Below are 20,777 nucleotides of genomic sequence, written 5' to 3'. Positions count from 1 at the left end.
ACGGAGCACAGTCTCTTATCTATTAATACATGCAAGAACCCCTTTGTCTTTGTGGCCTTTGTGACCTTTTGGATCCATCCATATCCATTTCATGGCCTTTGATCGTTAGCCATGGGGAGCATTTGGGACACATGGCTGGTCCGGAAGAGGCACATCTAAATTTAGGCACCTTGCATTCTGTACCGGGTAGAGCGGGTTTCTACAGTTTGTACCATTAGTTGTGTCGACTTCACAAGCGCAAGAAGGCAGAAAATACAAGTAAGCATTTGTTTGTTCCAATATGTTAGTCTGTGTGGTTTAATTGTGTCCTGTGAACTTCTGCATGTATTGAGCCTGACTTGAATGGCTATTTAACCCATACCATTTACATACTCAGTACCTCAGCAGAGGTGTCTTTCTAGACTTCTGAATGAAGGTGACAGTTTAAGAGATGAGAAAAATACCAGGAGAAGTTGGGAAATTCACCTGATCCACTATTGTGCAGAATGATATTCAGGCTTAAGTCTGTAATACTAAGCATAAGTCGTTTGGAAATAAGTTCCGCTGAAATCAATAGGACCTCCATCTGAGTAAGCATGCATGGTGATGTACCTGGCCCGGCCCACCCCTTTTTATCCTCACAACAGCCCTGTGATGTAAGTTAGGCTGAGAGATAGCGGAAGGCCGTGAGGCTGAGCTCCACGGCTGAGTGGGAATTTGAGCCTGACTCTTCCCCATCCATTGATTCTCTAACAGCACAATCATATTTAGGTTTACTTAAAAGCAAGTTCTACTGAATTCAGTGGGGTATACACCCAGGTAAGTATGCAGAGGATTGCAACCTAAGTATTGCAGTGTTTTGTTATTGTCACTTTGTACTAAATTACTGTATGTATTAATATTGAAAACTCCAAGCAACTTGGAATTTAAATCTTGATTTCAAGAGCCGAGCTATTTACAGATATAGTTTTGGGCAGGGGGTGGGTGGGAACAGGCTTCGTGTCCCAAGTAGTGCTCCTGCAAGACCCCAGTCCACTTGAAACACTGCGGGATTTCCAGTCAACCTGTTAGCATGAAATGGAAGTTCTGTGGCAACAGTGCTTGATGGATTGTTTCCGTTGTCAAAAATCACCTTTTCATGTAGAAAGGATTCATTTTGTTTTGCTTGTTTGCTTTATTTATCAGACCTTGAATAGAAGATGGCCTCATGTCTATATGAATGCCTCTGTGAGGCGGAACTTGAGAAATATTATCCCCATTTTACTGCCCTTGGCTTTCAGAAGATTGATGAACTCGCCAAGGTCTCCATGAAAGATTACACTAAACTGGGGGTACATAACATGAAGGACCGCAAGCGCCTCTTCCAGCTCATTCGAATAATCAAAACGTTGCAGGCAGAAGAGGAAGCCGCGGGGAAAACCCAGCCACATTTTCAGGCAGGTGCTGCTTACCTTCAGCCTTCGGTGACTAGATCTGGCCCTCGGAGACAACTCCATTTTGATTCCCTCTCAGAGGGAAGAGACGAACAGAAAGACCTTGAACCTGGACTGTGTACATTATCCAGTTGTTCTGTGAATGCAGATAAAGATGATTTAGCTGCAGTGTTGAGCCATGATTCTGAGTACAAAAGACCCAGAAAAGACTCTTTGAACGCCTCTTCGACATGGACAGAATACAGACTGGGCATTCCAGCTATCAGTTCATCAAATGATATCGGCCCTCTCTTAGGGGATGCGGAAGCCCCCATGGTACAGAGAGTAGCTCATGTTTCAGGTTACAATTATGGAGTGCCTCATTCTTGTATCAGGTAATAACCATTCCTTTGTATTCCTTTATATACAAAGGGGGTGGCAATAATGTGATTCTCTTCTCCACACACATAGTGAGAGGGTCAAATTTACTAAACAAAACAAAATTCTGCAACCACTTATTCCAAATATTGTTTTAGGAATACACTATGCATATGTTTGCAAGTTTTAATTCAGGGATGGGCAAAAAGCAGATCTCCAGATGTTTAGACACACACGCCCATGCCAGCATGAACAATGGTCAGGAATGCTGTGAGCTGAAGTCCAAAACATCTGGAGATCTATTTTTTGTCCAGTTCTGCTTTAATCTTTGTAATATGGATTGACTTCGTAACCACAGATTTGTCATCCTGTGCTTCATAGATCTAATGATTCTGAGAAAGAGACGCCATGGACTGAGACGGACAAGATCCGTGTATGTGTTCGAAAACGTCCCCTGGGCTTAAGAGAGGAGCGTCGGGGCGAAGTGAATATCATCACAGTGGAAGACAAAGAAACTCTCCTACTCCATGAGAAAAAGGAGGCAGTTGATCTCACCCAGTACATTTTGCAGGTTGGGATTTTTTGCGTGTTCTGTCTTAACTCCTTAAATTGCCCAGCATGTATTGAACTGAAAATATCAAGCTGATCCATTTTCACTTAAATCGGGGATTTAAAAACAACAACAACTTTCCACTACAGAACAGGTACTCCTGCCTATTTATATGTATTTAGCTTTATTTCAAAAAATATTGGTAGGGGCTTGGACTACATTATCTTTGAGGCCCCTTCCAACTAGGATGCTAAAAAGTACAGTGGCTAAGCTAGATGTTAAAACTGCAATGAACTGGTAAATTCCAAAAGATGGTTTAAATAGCTATAAAAGATGCTGGAAGTCCTGGGCAAAGAATAAAGTCTTTGTTGAAAGGATATCAGGCCTGATGCTGGGCAAGCTACTCTGGAGAAGTCAGTCTATATACTGGAGACTATAACCCAGTCACTTCCTGCCTAACCCTCAGAAGTCATGGGACTTAGGGAAGGACCATAAAGTTGAGCATAGGGTTTGAGAACGCTCCTGTGGAAGGCAATCCGAAGTTGTTTAAGGCTTTAAAGTGAACACCAGTAGTTTGTCTGGAAAATGGCAGTTCTAGCACTGGTGAGAAATGTTCTTTATAGCAGGCCCTGATTAGTAAACGTGCAGCTGTGTTTTGTGTTAACTGAAGTGTCAGAACCATTTCCAAAGGCAGCCCCGTATTGGTACAATACAGTATCCTAATCTGGGGCTTACTGAGTCATGAATCACTGTGACAAACTGATCTCTGTCTAGGATGGTGTGCAGATGATGCACTAGCCAGGGGTGATGGAAGGTACTGAAAACCACTTGGGTCTCCAGTGAAATTCTTGATCCTTTGGGACCCCTAGACTATAAACCAGATCCTTTAGGGGGAGTGCAACCCCATCCAGAATGGAGTGAACACCACTTTCTTGGTCAGACAGTTACCTGCCTGCAAGCCTTTATCATGAACTCCACCCGTGTTTCCAGCAAGGTTTAACACTTATTTACTTATTTATTACATTTCTATAAAGCCCAATAGCCGGAGCTCTCTGGGCGGTTCACACTTGACCATTTGATGTTCTAAAGCAGTGAGTGTCCCTGAGTAAATTCAGAGTGAATACTGGGTGACAACAGTTCCTCAATACTGGGTGACAACAGATCCTCCCCAGACACTTCAGATTAAGGGGTAGGGAGTTTAGGCTAGTGGGTTTAGTTTCCATACTGGTTTTAATGCTAGTAACCCCTATTTGAGAGGCAGTTGTTGTGTCCTTGGTCTTGAATTTCTGTGGCCTGCTGAAGACTGGGATTTTTGCAAGTAACGTCAAATTCTGGGATACGTAAGGATGTAGGTCCCCAAAAGGGTTCCCTGTCAAAACCTGTTTCTAAGCTAAAGAGAATTTGCTGCATTAGGCTCCAGCCTCCCTGGGAGTTTTTCTCTGTAAACCTAATTGAAATGAAGGGGAGTTGGATAAGGTCACACTGATAGACAGCTATAGATCATGAGGCCTTAGGCGTAGGACGTTTTACTCCTGAAATTGTGAAATGAGGATTGCATAGAAATGTTTGGAGTTTCCCTTGACTCCAAAGAATGAAGATATGGGAATGGCAGTTCCTTTCTAGGACCAAGGATACATAGCTTGATTTTGAGTCGTAACGTCGTACTGCACAATCCCACAACATCCCTGTGCAAAGAGAGAGGGAGCGAAAGAGAACCCTCTGCTTTTTATTTGCTTAATCTGTTTGCTTGCTGCGCCTGATGGTGATTGCATGTTGCTATTATGTGGCTTGAATGTGGTTATGAGCTTTCATTTCTCTTCACTTTGAATGGGACCCTCGTCCATGGTTGTGTATTTTATAATCACGGGCGATTCCTTTTTCCATAAATATCCCTTTTCCTTTTTCAGCATGTGTTTTACTTTGATGAAGTCTTTGGGGAGTCTTGTTCCAACCAGGATGTGTACATGAAGACTGCTCACTCCCTCATCCAACACATTTTCAACGGGTAGGGTATCATTGCATGCTTTTGATAAATGTATGCGCCATTTAACATTTCCATCGTTCGTGTACATCATGCGTCCTCCTCCCTTATCTGACTAAAACATCCACCCAGCGTGTGGAAGCTGAGAAAAAGGCGAATTCCATGATGGGGAAATTAGGAGAGGAATCTAAAATAAAACTGTCCATTTCATTATACCTTTCTACAAACCTGCGGTGCCACCACACTTGTAATACCGTGCACAGTTCATGTCACCTGCCATCTCAAGAGGGATACTGTAGAGCTGGAAAAGGTACAGTGGCAACCAAAAGGTTCAAGGGGCTGGAGCAACTCTCCCAGGAAGAAAAGGTACAATGTGTGGAGCACTTTTGCTTAGAAAGAAGGTGAGTAAAGGGCGACATGCTAAAGGTGTACAGAATGATGCACAGTGTGGAGAAGGTGGATAGAGAGGATCTTTCTTTCTTTCTAAAAATTCTAGAACCTGGGGTCATAGTGACCTGTATTTACCTCCACAACAATATGAGATTAGACTAATCTTTTATTGTAAAAGCAACCAGGTCATGGCACAAAATTGGGTGGGATAGCTAATACCCTGGAAGACAGAAACAAACTTCAAAGTGATCTTGATAGGCTGGAGTGCTGGGCTGAAAACAACAGAATGGAATTTAATAGGGATAAATGCCAAGTTCTACATTTAGGGAATAGAAACCAAAGGCACGGTTACAAGATGGGGGATACTTGGCTCAGCAATACTACAAACGAGAAGGATCTTGGCATTGTTGTAGATCACAAGCTGAATATGAGCCAACAGTGCGATATGGCTGCAAGAAAGGCAAATGCTATTTTGGGCTGTATTAATAGAAGGATAGCTTCCAAATCACGTGAGGTACTGGTTCCTCTGTATTCGGCCCTGGTTAGGCCTCATCTAGAGTATTGCGTCCAGTTTTGGGCTCCACAATTCAAAAAGGATGCAGACAAGCTGGAGCGTGTTCAGAGGAGGGCAACCAGGATGATCAGGGGTCTGGAAACAAAGCCCTGTGAAGAGAGACTGAAAGAACTGGGCATGTTTAGCCTGGAGAAGAGAAGATTGAGGGGAGACATGAGAGCACTCTTCAAATACTTAAAAGGTTGTCACACAGAGGTGGGCCAGGATCTCTTCTCGATCCTCCCAGAGTGCAGGACACGGAATAACAGGCTCAAGTTAAAGGAAGCCAGATTTCAGCTGGACATCAGGAAAAACGTCCTGACTGTTAGAGCAGTATGACAATGGAGCCAGTTACCTAGGGAAGTTGTGGGCTTTCCCACACTAGAGGCCTTCAAGAGGCAGCTGGACAACCATCTGTCAGGGATGCTTTAGGGTGGATTCCTGCATTGAGCAGGGGGTTGGACTTGACGGCCTTGTAAGCCCGTTCCAACACTGCTATTCTATGATTCTATGACTTCAAATGCTAATTAATTCATTGTGGCGTGACCATGCATGGGCTGCAGCCCACTCCTTGTTTTTGCTGGAAAAGATTACCATGGCTACTCCCATTTTACTGTGAATTTGAGATTCAAATGCGCTCCTGCACTTGAAAACCAATGCTGATGGGCCAGTTTGCTTGCCCTGGAGTTAAAGCTTGCTCGCTTGCTGCTTTTCATGCAGTTTCACTTTTGGCTAGAAAAAGAGTGTCCTCTTGTGGCCATTGAGGGTTTCAGATGCTGTTTTAAAATAAAGGGTCCGTCATCAGCCTGCCCTAGCTGAAGCTGCTGCCCACCGATTTCTGCTCCAGAGAAGTCTTGTCAAATTCATCAGGGCCTTGAATAATACTGACATAAGGAGTTTGTGGATCGCAGCCTTGGATATACTTGGAATTCTTTTCTTTCGATCGAAAATGTTCAGGGTGGGTTTTGATAGATACACTAGACAACCCTTCCCCAACTTGGTGCCCTCCATGCTGTCTGGGAATGATGGGAGGTGCAGTTCAACACACGTGGAAGGCACCGGGTTGGGGAAGGCTGAGCGTGACATGATGTGAGTTTACCTTGTGAGTTTTACACTTGAGAGGGAATTTGAAGCTACATTTCACTCTTTTAGACTCAAACAATCTACTCTGTTGCATCACCCTGGGGAACAAGGGAGAGGGCCTTTTCAGTGGTGGCCACCCAATTATGGAATAATCTCCCCATTGAGGTTCGCCTGGCACCAACATTGTTATCTTTTCAGCGCCAGGTCAAGACTTTTCTCTTTTCCCAGGCATTTAACAGCATTTAACAACGCTAAGTTAGTTTGTTTTTTAACGGACCCCAGAACTGTTGTTTTTTAAATGGATACCATTGGCTTTATACTGTTTATGTTTTCGATGGTTTTAAATTTTGTATACTTTTTAATGTTCACTGTTTTTAACTTTTGTAAACTGCCCAGAGAGCTTCGGCTATGGGGCGGTATATAAATGTAATCAATCAATCAATCAGTCACTTCAGCCCTGTATACTTTGGAGACCATCTCTTTTGGTGGTATAAGTGGTGGAAAAATCTGCTGTAGGTATTATGGTTGTGGTCTTGGTAGCCCCATCTCTATACTTCTGAGTATATATGTTTAGCACCTTCCCCACGCATCTTTGGCGTTAGCATTTCTTTAAAGAAACAGATGATTGTTCTCCAATGTAATGTCAATAAAATAAACCATAGCTCCGGTTTAATTAGAAATGCCCCCACGCGGCGGCGCCAAATGATCCCCGCTGCATCATGCAGCAATTCTATCTGAGTAAGCTGGAATGGATGGAACAGGTGTGACAGCAGGCCGATGATGGAGGAAGGCTGAGGAGCAGCTAAGTCCAAAGGAGGGCAGGATCAGGCCATGCCCAGAGGGGTTTTTACATGGGTGCCATTGTTGCCCGACTTAGCCTACCAGTCAAAGATCTGCAGCAATAACTAGAGCGAAAATTAGCCTATAGTGGTTTTCTTGTACCATCACTGAAGGTTTTTTTTTGTGTGTGTGTGTATGTATATACCACACACACACACACACACACAAGTTCACTCTGGTGTTCTGTACCTGATGGTCCCTGCTTACTCTCACCACTGACCTCCTTCCATAAGCTTTGTTGCATTCTCCACAACCAGGCCTCTTAAGGATGCCCTCGGTACAGCAAATACAATAAGCTTCTTGGTGTTTTTTTCCTGACTTCTGCAATTGGTTATATCACAGAATTAATTTAAGATCGTCAAGTTTGGGCACTGAGTGTTACCGTTTAGTGCTTTTTTTATCTTCTAATGAAGGCTGTTCTTTTTATAGTCACTTCTCTTTCCTTCGTTACAGCGGCAACGCCACGTGCTTTGCATATGGGCAGACAGGTGCCGGTAAGACCTACACTATGATTGGCACCCCCCAGAATCCCGGACTCTACGCCCTGGCTGCTAAAGATATCTTCAGGCAATTAGAAGCTTCCCAGACTAGAAAAGACCTTCACGTCTGGATCAGCTTTTACGAGATCTACTGTGGGCAGCTTTATGACCTGCTAAATGGAAGGAAGAGGTACTTAAATCTGAGAACAGAGCTTTTGAAACAAGGACTGTAAATCAGATGGAACTGAACAACAGTAAAGCTTCTTGGAAGACATGTATCTGGGGCTAATAGGATGGTGGTGGGTTTTTTTAAGTAAAGTGATGCAAAATAAAACCTGCCCAAACAACTGTGCAGCTTGTTCAGTTTGTCTAAGGGGCCTTTTCATTTTCATATAGTTTAAGGATCAACAACAAGAGACCCAGAGCCATCTGAGTGTGGGGCAAGCAATGGCTGACTTGACTGCGTGGTGTAGTGGCTAAAGTGTCGGACTGGGAGTCGGGCGATGCGGGTTCCAGTCCCCCACTCTGCCATGGAAACCCACTGTGTGACTTTGGGACAGTCACAGATTTTCAGCCCAACCCACCTCACAGGGTTGTTGTGAGAATAAAATGGAGAGGGAGAGGTTTATGTACACCACCTTGGGTTCCTTGGAGAAAAAAGGTGGGATATAAATGCAATAAATAAATAAATACAATATTCTGGGGGAAGGGGAAAGAACCAGACCCCCCTCCCTTCTCATAAAATGAATTGCTGATATATAGCTGGCTCAATAGAAGCTATCAAAAGCCCATTCTTAAAAGGTTGTCACACAGAGGAGAGCCAGGATCTCTTCTCGATCCTCCCAGAGTGCAGGACACGGAATAACGGGCTCAAGTTAAAGGAAGCCAGATTCCAGCTGGACATCAGGAAAAACTTCCTGACTGTTAGAGCAGTACGACAATGGAATCAGTGACCTAGGGAGGTTGTGGGATTTCCCACACTAGAGGCCTTCAAGAGGCAGCTGGACAAGCATCTGTCAGGGATGCTTTAGGGTGGATTCCTGCCTTGAGCAGGGGGTTGGACTCGATGGCCTTGTAGGCCCCTTCCAACTCTGCTATTCTATGATTCTATGATCCCTATCTTTTGTGACCATTCTGGCAATCACACACACTTTAAAAAATACTTTGTTCCAGGCATCATTTCTTCTATTAATACCAAAGAAGTTCAAGTTCACATATGACTCAGTCACATTAGCCTTTCTTCTCTTCCTTTAGTAAGGTGACCTGAGAAATATGTTGATGTTTGTATGCTCAAGGATCCGCTGTCTTGCACAGAAGCAGAGGGTGTCATTTGGTAGGAGCCCTATAGAGACAGAAGGATACCAACATTCAATCATCTCCATGGATTATTAACTCTGCACCCAGCAGCTGACAATTTAAATATCAACGTAATTAATTTCCTCCACTACTGATTGTCCTGGCTGATATACTCAGCAGTGTATGCTGCCCCTGCATTTTCATGTGTGAAATAAAACCCAGAGCCCCCATTGGGATGTTTTCGCCTATAAATTCTACTTCAGAAGAGAGTGGACTAGAATTCGAAATTAAACAAAAATAATTCCAGCTGATCACCCTATATCTATCTCAAGTAGAGTCAGAGCTATCTTCCTGTTGACTAGGGGAAAGGCAACATGCATTTAATTTATTTATTTATTGCATTTCTATATCACCCAATAGCCGAAGCACTCTGGGTGTTTCACAAAAATTAAAACCATGAAGTACAATTCAAAGTATAAAACAAACAACCGTTTAAAAACACCCTATAAAAGCACAGCCAGGATAAAACAGCAGCAATGCAGAGGTTTATACAGATTTTAAATACCCATTTATTCATATTCATCAGGGTTCTGCACGTCTATTGTTTTAACAATGCTTCTCAAACAGTGGGTAAGGTCACTGTGGGGAACAGGATGCTGAACTAGATACACCTTTGGTCTGACCCAGCAGGGTTCTCCTTTCATTCGCTATTGGGGCGCTCACGTCCCCTGACCCTTTCTCTGCTGCTCATCTAATTCAGATGTGGCAACGGATGTGCTAGAGGTGCCTGGAGTCTTGTCACAGGCTGGGTGAGGGCTAATATACTGAAGCTCAATCCAGACCAATGGGCGGTGCCTGCTGGTGGGTGGTGCTGTTCACCAGGGAGGAGGAGGAATACTGCCTGTGCTGGATGTAGCGGCACTCCCTCAAGGAACAAGTTTACAGATTAGGGATGCTATTAGAACTAACCTTGATGTACATGCTGAAATGATAGCTATGCCATGAAGCACCTCCAACCAACTTCTTTTGGTGTACCGGTTGAAAGGTAATGACCAAGTAGCGCCCTCCAGATGTGTGGGAAGTTGCATCCTAACACATCTGGAGGGCATCAGGTTGGGGGAAGGCCAAGGATAGCGTACTGAAACATGTTTTATATGTTTGAAGCCCATTCAGAAACTGGAGCCTGTTCAGAATACGGCAGCCAAGTTATTGCAAGGGACCTGCCATAGTGAATATATTTTGGAAGTGCTTAAATATCTGTATTTCCAGTTGGTTTCATGGCACAAGTAAAAGTGCTGTTTTTTTACTTGTACGGTTCTAAACACCCTCTGCAGAGGGTATCTAAAATGCTGCCCTCTTATCATATGAACCTGTCTGTCCACTGAGATCATCGTCAGAGATGCCCCCCACTTTCAGAGATTAGCTGGGTGTTTAGAATCATAGAATAGCAGAGTTGGAAAGGACCTACAAGGCCATCGAGTCCCACCCCCTGCTCAATGCAGGAATCCACTCTAAAGCATCCCTGACAGAGGGTTGTCCAGCTGCCTCTAGTGTGGGAGAGCCCACAACCTCCCTAGGTAACTGATTCCATTGTCGCACTGCTCTAACAGTCAGGAAGTTTTTCCTGATGTCCATCTGGAATCTGGCTTCCTTTAACTTGAGCCCGTTATTCCGTGTCCTGCACTCTGGGAGGATCGAGAAGAGATCCTGACCCTCCTCTGTGTGACAACCTTTCAAGTATTTGAAGAGTGCTCTCATGTCTCCCCTCAATCTTCTCTTCTCCAGGCTCAACAGGCCCAGTTCTTTCAGTCTCTCTTCATAGGGCTTTGTTTCCAGACCCCTGATCATCCTGGTTGCCCTCCTCTGAACACGCTCCAGCTTGTCTGCATCCTTCTTGAATTGTGGAGCCCTGAGAGCAGGGCCTTTTCTGTGGTGGTGGTCCAATTGCGGAACACCATCCGCAAGAGTACTTGCTTGGCACCCACCCTGTTATTGTTTAGGAGTCAGGTGGAGATTATTTTCCCAAGCTTTTGGTGAATTGGCGTCATGAGCATCTGTTTTGGCTGTTCATCGTTTTACTGCTTGATTTGTCTCCGTGACTATGTTATACCGATTTATTTCAGTTACTGTTCTGCCTAGAGCATATTTGTAGAAACATTTTTGCTGGATTTTTTTTAATAAGTAGGAAATGTATACAGAATTGGTATTTGTTTGAATCTCTTTCTAAATGCACCTAATTCGTGTTGCTTCTTCTGTAGGCTTTTTGCAAGGGAAGATAGTAAGCATATTGTACAGATTGTGGGGCTGCGTGAGGTCCAAGTGAACACCGTCAATCTACTTCTAGAGGTAACTGTGACCACCCGGCTATTCCTTGTTTGTCTTCTGGGGCCTATGGTGCATGTAAACTTTGTCTTCAGTCCCACCCCGTTAAAACTCCTCTCCCTTGCAAATTCCCCACCCCCAGACTGTTCAGCTGAAAGGCAAGGAATAGCTGAACAGTGGGGAAGAGAAGGTGGGGCTACAGGATCCTGTCAGCTCCAATGAAACTACAGTGGATGCAGAGGAGGGTGGGGGGCTGTCTGAGGGGCAGGGCAGGCCAAAATTTCTGTGGGCGGCATCCAGCCCACGGACTGTAGGTTCCCCTCCTCTGACGCAGAGGTTACTGCAGAGCAGTAATAATTCTTAACTTGTTGTACCAGATTTTGACAGCTCATCATGCTAACAGTCAAATGAACCATTAAGCCAAACAGAATATACCAGCTGAAACCTGATATCAGTGTAAAGTATGAGATAAATTGAGCTGATGTTTATTAGCAGTGCTGGTACTAACATACAAAGCCCTAAACGGCTTGGGGCCAGGTTATTTGAAGGAACGCCTCCTCCCATATGTACCTGCCCGGACCTTAAGATCATCCACAGGGGTCCTTCTCCGTAAGCCCCTGCCAAAGGAAGTGAGGCAGGTGGCTACTAGGAGGAGGGCTTTCTCCGCTGTGGCACCCTGGTTGTGGAATGAGCTCCTCAGAGAGGTCCGCCTGGCGCCTGCACTGTATTCTTTTCGTCGCCAGCTGAAGACCTTTTTATTTTCTCAGTATTTTAACATCTAAATTTAAACGTTGCTGTTTTAATTCTGTATTTTAATCCTATATCCATTTCTGCTGTGTGGTTTTATCCTGGTTGTGTTTTTATATTGTATTTTACATCATGCTTTTTTTATACTGTTTGTTTTATACTTTGAATGGTTTTCATTTTTGTGAACCGCCCAGAGAGCTTCAGCTATTGGGCAGTATAAAAATGTAATAAATAAATAAATAAATAAATAATAGCAGTTTGATTAGCTGTTGAATACAGATGCTGATTGTTAATCTTTGTTTCCTTTACTGAGGTTTGACATTGACTGGTTCTGGCTCAGTTTATACATGGTATTGTAACACACTCTTGTTTGTGACTGCAGTTGGTGTTTTATGCTGAAACGTTTACATTTTAAAATCTGTGTGTGTGACTGCATGTACTATTGTTGGTCGTTTGTTTTGCTTCCCTTTAGAATACACCTAATGAGAAGTGATTGCCTTAAATTCACCACTTCTTGATAGGGTTGAGGGACTATAATTTCCCCTGTTCATTTCTTCTACCACATTCGTAATAATCCCTTAAGACTGTGTCACAGGATGAGGGGGAATTGTGTTCCCCGGGGCGTGGAACTGGCACAGGGATCAGGCCTGGCTATTGTGGCCAGGGTACAACTGGAACATGTGGTATGATGTGTGTTTTTTTGCAGTATCTCTAAAACTGCCCCGCTAGCTCTCCAGGGGACACGGCTAATGCTCTGGGTTACGATTGGGTTGGGTAATAGTCTTGTTGACAAAAGTATGTGTGACCAAGCCAAGACTGCTCTGGAGGCAGCTAGGATTGGTGCAGAGAAGCCGCGTGTGCCTGAGTCAAAACCTGAAGTAAGACGCTTTCAGTTGTTACGCCCACTGCATGGAAGACCACTTTCTGGGGCAGCCTTCACATGCGATGCCTGCAGCACTTTACATGAGAAGTCGCGTCTCGGGAACAACTTAAAAGATGAAAAGAAACGTGGGGATATCTAGGGACTGTATTTGGCTAGCAAAGAACTACGTTTCCTGTAATGCTCCCTTTCTCCGACAAAAGCCTTTAGAATTTAAAGCTGGGAAATTGGTCAAGTGAAATGATTGTAAATGTTAGGAAATGAATTCCAAAATAGTGAAATCAACGTCTCCCTGTCCCTAAAAGGATCAGCCGTTTGTTCATTTCTTTTGCATTCGATAGGGGTTGATCACTTTCCCCATAGGAATCCTTCACTTTTCTCCTTCAGCGGTCTGGAGCGAGAATCAAAACTGAAGTACTAGCTGCGATCCGCAGAGTCTTTGAACAGTGTGGACGAAACCCCCACGGGCAACCACAGCTTTCTTTAATTTAAAACTGCAATTTTACAAATACTTGCCAGAGTAAGCCTCAATGAGCTCAATGTGGGACTTACCTCTGAATAAGCAGCATTATGCTCTAAATTTTAATTGCTGTCCCTCCAGAGGACAGCTATAAGGGCAGCCGGCTTCGTTGGCAACAAGGAACTGAATCTGTGATTTCCCCCAACAAGTGCTTAGCTGTTCTGTATTTCAGCTTTTGCTTGGCATTGCTGCCCTCTACGGCAGTTGCTCTTTAAAGCGCTCTTGAACATGTGTGTCTGCTGAATGCTCATCATGGCAGCGCTTTCATCTTTCTATTTCCAAAATACAATCTATTCTTCTGCTTGCCTCTGCTATTTTCCATCAAATTTAACAGCTAACAGCAGCCATCTAGCCAAACAGAAATGGTCTCTGTGCCCCTAAATTGGCAATTACCATGATGTTGTTTTAAAACAGCCTTCCTCAACCTGGGGCGCTCCAGATGTGTTGGACTGCAACTCCCAGAATGCCCCAGCCAGCTGGCTGGGGCATTCTGGGAGTTGCAGTCCAACACATCTGGAGCGCCCCAGGTTGAGGAAGGCTGTTTTAAAACCTGGTGTGATGCTCTCCATCTTTCAGGTCACAAGCACCTTTTCTCTCTCTCTCTCTGTCTCTTTTATAGCTTTATCTCTTTGTTAGTTTTGGAATTCAATATCTCTTTGCGGTGTTTCTGAGATCACAATTGCTATCGGGCTAGTTTAGTACTTGTTCTTATATCATCACATCCTACAAGTAAAAGAATTTCTTCTTTTGTATTTTAGTAATAGTAATAATAATAATACCAATTGTACCAATACCTGTTGCTGTTGTTGATGATGATGATGATGATGATAAGGTATCTTTATATCACTCTTCAATTGTATTATAATAATAATAATAATTTATTTCTTACCTGCCTCTCCAATTGGATCAAGGCGGGGAACAACAGCAAGCATAAAATACATAAAATACTGATTAAAAACATAGTATATACTGTTAAAAAACATCTTAAAAGCATACTAAAAGTATCCTAAAATTCTACTGGATAGGCCTGCCAGAAGAGATCAGTCTTGATAGCTTTCTTGAATGCTGAAAGACTGTCAAGCTGACAAGTCTCCTCCAGCAGGCCATTCCACAGTCTGGGAGCAGCAGAAGAGAAGGTCCTCTGGGTAATGGTTGTCAGCCCTAGCCTTTGCTGACTGAAGTAGATTCTTCCCAGAGGACCTGAGTGTGTGGGGCGGATTGTATGGGAGAAGGCGATCCCGCAGGTAGCCTGCACCCAAACCATGTAGGGCTTTAAAGGTGATAACCAACACTTTATACTTCACCTGGAAACTAATTGGCAGCCAATGAAGAGATTTTAAGACTGGTGTAATGTGGTCACTCCTAGGTGTACCGGTGACCAGCCTGGCTGCCATATTTTGAACTAGTTGAAATTTCCGGACTAGGCACAAAGGTAGCCCTATGTAGAGTGCATCAGGGCAGTTTGCAAAAAAAATAAAATAAAAATAAAATAAAATTATAAACATGAAAATACAAAAAACCCATAATAAACTAAAAACCTCCATAAGATCTCAAAAGCAGCATAAAACAGCAAGATTTGAAATTGTATCTAAAAAGCTTGGGAAAATAAAGGTTTTTCCCTGGCACTGGGTGAGCCCCTTTAAAGAATAGCATTCCACAACTGGAATGGTGCAACTAAGAAGCCCCCCTCCCCATGCAATATATTGACATATATAAAAATTTTACATATAACCAAAACTGACATTGCAAGGAAGTGCGCACCATAACCATAAGTTCTATCAAGAGTAACTTCAACTGGGATATTTAAAACATAACAAACCATGAGTTTTGCATGGCCACCATATATGAAAAAGCCTCCTTTATTAGAGAGACAATATCAACATTTAAAATGTAATCCTAAATCCAATATCTGGGAATAAACCCCACTGAACTCAGTGGGACTTACTTTTGAGTAGACCTGTATAGGACTGCATGTTTAGCCTTTCCTAGATTTCTGAATGTTCTTAATAGACCAGGAGGCAGATAACAGTGAACATCCAAATTGCTTCACTTTCTGTGCTTTGTAGAAGGATTTGCACCTCCTTTAAAGAAGCAGAAGGTTTTACATAGTCGGTTTGCACAGGAGACTTGCACTGTCCTACTTCCATTTCTCCTCTGTTATCGGACAAACATTTGTTTTCTGGGGGTAGTTTCTTTAGCAGAAGTGGCTACTTCAGTTCTGCTTCATGTCTTTCCCAGCAAATTTATTAGGGCGTGTACAGGCCTTACATGTAGACAATTATTTCTATTCAGCATTTCATGAAGGCAAAATAAAAATGGAAATCTGAGCAGGCCCTGGGCTCTCATTAGATTTACAAGAAAGCATAGTTATTTATTTATTTATTTATTTATTTATTTATTTATTTATTTAAAACATTTATATCCCGCCCTATATCATTAAGATCTCAGGGCGGCGTTCAGATAAAAGCATACAGTATAAAACAGTAAATATACACAGCTAAAAACAAATTAAACCATGAACCAAGTTAAAACTATAATTTAAAAGCAGTAAAACAATGAAAACAGATAAAACAATGGTTACCATCTATGTTGCAATTTATCAATATCCTTCTTAAACTGTGATGCCCAGTCATAGAATAGTAGAGTTGGCCTATAAGGCCATCGAGGTCAACCCTCTGCTCAATGCAGGAATCCACCCTAAAGCATACCTGACAGCTGGCTGTCCAGCTGCTTCTTGAATGCCTCTAGTGTGGGAGAGCCCACAACCTCCCTAGGTAACTGGTTCCATTGTCATACTGCTCTAACAGTCAGGAAGTTTTTCCTGATGTCCAGCCGGAATCTGGCTTCGTTTAACTTGAGCCCATTATTCCGTGTCCTGCACTCTGGGAGGATCGAGAAGAGATCCTGGCCCTCCTCTGTGTGACAACCTTTCAAGTATTTGAAGAGTGCTATCATGTCTCCCCTCAATCTTCTCTTCTCCAGGCTAAACATGCCCAGTTCTTTCAGTCTCTCTTCATAGGGCTTTGTTTCCAGACCCCCCTGTTCATCCTGGTTGCCCTGTACTAGATGCAGTAATACAGAACAATATTGAGGAATAATAATATATTATTTGAATTGTTCTTATCCCATGATCTCCCTGACCCATTTAGTGACATTTTGAATAATTTCTATGTTTGGTGTTAACATTTTGAGGGTTTGTACGTTTAGAGCCACGTGCCCTGTTGTGCTCTGTCTTCTCCCACCTGCCCCAGATTCATAATAAGCAGTTTTTGGTATAAACAGTTTCCATGTCTCTGTTCTTACCGCTTTGAAAACAGTACATTTTTTTTTATTTTATTAAATTTTTATTCATTTTCAACACTATATAAACATAGATAAACATTACCAAAATATAACTGAAACAAAACACAATAAGAAAAAAAAAAAACATCAAATATCTGCTGCATACATATTGAATGATTGTTGAGTAGAAATATCAAAAACTATTACATATACCTTATCATACTACAACATCTTCGTTCTTAACATAAAAGTGCACCCCCCACCTCGGGATCATTCTTGAGTCCAAAATCTAATCGTTTCTTCTGCTGGTGGTTTCCCACTTCCCTTAGTAAACACAAACACTAGGAACTGTTTCCAAATTCCTTCGAACTCATTTATTTTAGTTACGCCTTTTCTCCACTTAATATTACATGTCAGTTTATCATTAATGGCTATGTCCCAGACTTCTTTATACCATTCCTCAATAGAGTATTCCCCTTGGATCTTCCAGTTCCTAGCTACCATCAGTCGTGCTGCAACCAACAAATTCGATATCAGCTCTATAGTTCCTTTTCCACACTTTATATCTTCAAATAGTGACAGCAATGCTATTTTTGGTGTTTGTTCTATTTTCATTCCCACTATTTCTTCAATTTCTGAGAACACCATCTTCCATAATCTTTGTACATATTTGCATTGCCACCACATATGTAAATACGTTCCCTTTTCCCCACAACCTCTCCAACAATTTGCTGAATGTTGATCACTTATCTTATTCAAACTAACCGGGGTTAGGTACCACCTCCATAGAATTTTAAAATAATTCTCCTTTATTCTTACTGATAAACTTCTCAACACTCTTTGTTTCCATAGTCCCTCCCAGCTCTGTCGCCCTATTTGTATCTTCAAATCTGATTCCCAAACCATTTTCTCTGTATTCTCTCTAAACTCCTTCTCTAACAATATTTTATATATTTCACTCATTAATCCTTTTGAAACTATACTACCTCCTTTCCCTTCCTCCTTACTTACTACTAATTCTTCAAACCTCGTCATCTTTCTGCACAAAACAGTACAACTGCTCCCCCCGCCCCACTTTGCTCAATCTATTTGGGTTGAGTCTTTCCCCCAACTCTGGAAAGTTGGAACAGGCTGTTCATAGTGGATTGTATCCAGCCTGAACTGTCTGCCAGCGGAACAGAAACTGTTGGCGGTATGGATTTCCCTTCTCCCTGCTCTGGACCATTGGGGGACCCTCCAAAGCAGATTTAGAATGTATGTGGGCTGTGAGAGCTGAACCATAAGGAAAGCTGAGCGAAGGAAGATAGATGCTTTTGAACTGTGGTGTTGTAGGAAAATTCTGAGAGTGCCGTGGACTGCAAGAAGATCAAACCAGTCCAGACTCCAGGAAATAAAGCCAGACTGCTCACTTGAGGGGATGGTATTAAAGGCAAAACTGAAGTACTTTGGCCACATAATGAGAAGACAGGATACCCTGGAGAAGATGCTAGGGAAAGTGGAAGGCAAAAGGAAGAGGGGCCGACCAAGGGCAAGATGGATGGATGATATTCTGGAGGTGACAGACTTGACCTTGGGGGAGCTAGGGGTGGCAACAGCCGACAGAAAGCTGTGGCGTGGGCTGGTCCATGAAGTCACGAAGAGTCGGAAGCGACTGAACGAATAAACAACAAAAAAGGAGAACAAGAGGAAGTTTCATTGCATGAGCAGAAGAACCCTCTCGCTATGTCGGATCTAAGCCCCGTGTTTAGAATAATGGCCCAGAACCTGAGATACTTGAGTTCAACTCCTTGCTCAGCCATGAAATCGCAGGCTTGTCCGTGCTCCATGTGTACGATTCCTGCAGAACTCCAATTGTGAGGATCTCTGCCCTGGCGTGTGTTTCCTGTTCTGTACTGTTGACCAGAACTCTAATCGCCATGGGCTATTTCAGCCTTGCTGTTTGCTTTGGCAGCGTTTCCTTCGCTGTTGGGTATAGAGACAGATGAGCAAACTGGCATTTCATATTAGACTGAACTGCTTGCATGCTGCTTTGCTTTTCTGGCTCACTGAACACTTCAGTGTTATTACAACATGAATTTGGGTGGGGTTTGGGAAAAGAAATCGTTCAGTTCACCTACACCCTTAAACAAAAGCTACTTTGCTCTGTTCATTTCCACTGTGTATTTGTTCCACATGGGTGGGTTATGAAGGTGTTTTACAGGTAGTCTTAAGAAATGATAAATGAGCCACATGAAAGGACTTGTACTGCTGATGAGGACTCAACAAATTGTTAGCTTCCCAAATCTACTTCTTGTTTTTATTTATGGCAATGTGCGTCTTAAGTGTTGAGAATAGTTACAGGAAAACATACAAATCAAAACGGTGTCTACCATTCAGCTATTACTCCCCCACTGCCTAACATTTCGCGAAGTGACAGGCGTTTAAATTGAAAACGATGCCAAGAATAGACAGTGGGGTTTCGGGCAGACATCTGGGTTCCAGAGCCGCCCTCACCTTCTTCCTGGTGGAAGGCAACCAATTGCTGGTTGTCTTCCACCAGGACCACCCCCCAGAGCAAGGTCAGACAGTGGAAGAGTTGTACTGACCTCGCTCCCCCTGAAAAGGTCGGGGCAAGTCCCCAACTTTTTCAAAGCGCAGCTTTGCAGGAAAGCCCCACAGTGGCTGTGAATCTGCGGCTGCGTCATATAACTACAGCGGCGCAGTTTCACAGCCACCGTGGGACTTTCTGCGCGTATAGACAGCCTTCTGGATTCTGTAGCTTGACCTGTGTGGGGCTAATGGATAGCTCTGCCTTTGGAGCAGGGAGTTGGACAAGATTGACTTTTTGAGTCCTTCCAGTTCTCAGATGCTGAATGTGTGTAGAGATGCATTTATTTTGCTCCTCTGGTTTTTCCCCTCAGGTGATTCTGAAAGGAGGGAAGGAGCGCAGTACAGGGGCAACTGGAGTCAACTCGGATTCCTCCCGTTCCCATGCCATTATTCAGATTCAGATTAAAGACCCAGCAAACAGAGTGTTTGGCAGGTGAGCAGTTCAGAGCTGGAAGCTTGGAGCGAGGTAGCCGGAGCATGTGCTGCCCTTACCCCTCCCTCGTGCGTTTGAGGGTGCAGAAACCTTTTGGGCTTTGTCTCACAATGCCCCTCACCATGTGGAAGCTGCCTGAAACTGTCTCTGCGTGGCAGTGGTTCTGCATTCAAGCCATTTCCGGGTGAATTCAGAGAGACCACGTGGTTTGTTTCCACACTGTTAAGCCATCTCCAGTAACGCTGCAGAGTCAAACCGCATTTTACTCTGCGTCGTTAGGTGTCAGGCAACAGCTTTTTTTAAAAAAAATTCTTCTGATATATTTTCCTTTCCACAAAGCGATGGTTTTTATTATGTTTTCATTAGTTTCTGTAAACCATCCTGGAAATCCTGAGTTGAAGGGTGGCATAGAAATACTTTGCTCTAAGGCTGACTTAAGGGATCAATCCTATCGCCCCTAGAGAGTGTCCGGGGGCGTGGGGCGTGGATAGGATACTTCGGATTCCCAAATCCGAGGTCAGAGACAGCAATCTGACCTTAGACCCAGGAATCCGTGCTTCTCGCCCCCCTCGGACGCGATGCGGAAAGAACTATGCAAGCTGCCTCTCCGAGGTCGCAAAAGCAACTTCGGAGAGGAGGCAAATCTGCCTCTTGTTTTTATGGCATACAGAGGCATGTTGCGTTCCAGTGGGTGGGGGGAGGAGGGAAGGGGAGGGGACATGAGAGGCGGCCAGCCTATGCGGTATCCCGAGGCCTCTCCAGCCCCCTTTCACCCCCCTCTGACACATCCCAGCTAGCTGGGCAAAAAAGCCCTAGCTGAAATGCAGAGCGAGATGGATTGTCTCCGCTGCGCCCCCCGCTCTGATTTGGGTACTCAGAAGCCTCTGGGTTCAGGGGCTTACGAGCATCAGGGGCACAACCAATAGGATTGCATCCTAAGTGGCTTTGAGCAAACCACAACTTCTTAGCCGAACCTACTCCTCAGGGTTGTTGAGGCTAAAATCTCGCTCAGGATCCCTCAGAGGAAGGGCAGTATATACTTAACGTAATGCATTTCTGTTTT

At 43.6% G+C, this 20,777-nt stretch overlaps 1 protein-coding gene across 1 annotated transcript in view; it reads left to right on the top strand.

Moving 5' to 3' along the window:
- Nucleotides 1-225: 225 nt before the first annotated feature.
- Nucleotides 226-20,777, top strand: part of KIF24 (kinesin family member 24) — a 35,840-nt gene continuing 15,288 nt past the window's right edge. The window contains exons 1-7 of the mRNA XM_063128310.1: nucleotides 226-258; nucleotides 1,165-1,786; nucleotides 2,151-2,340; nucleotides 4,227-4,324; nucleotides 7,620-7,835; nucleotides 11,200-11,287; nucleotides 19,593-19,714. Of these exons, the coding sequence (XP_062984380.1) occupies nucleotides 1,179-1,786; nucleotides 2,151-2,340; nucleotides 4,227-4,324; nucleotides 7,620-7,835; nucleotides 11,200-11,287; nucleotides 19,593-19,714 (1,322 nt within the window). The 5' untranslated portion in view covers nucleotides 226-258; nucleotides 1,165-1,178. The remainder of the gene's footprint in view (nucleotides 259-1,164; nucleotides 1,787-2,150; nucleotides 2,341-4,226; nucleotides 4,325-7,619; nucleotides 7,836-11,199; nucleotides 11,288-19,592; nucleotides 19,715-20,777) is intronic.

Source organism: Elgaria multicarinata, chromosome 6 (assembly GCF_023053635.1).
Source record: "Elgaria multicarinata webbii isolate HBS135686 ecotype San Diego chromosome 6, rElgMul1.1.pri, whole genome shotgun sequence".
Lineage (NCBI taxonomy): Eukaryota > Metazoa > Chordata > Lepidosauria > Squamata > Anguidae > Elgaria > Elgaria multicarinata.
This window is presented reverse-complemented; position numbering and strand designations above follow the sequence as displayed.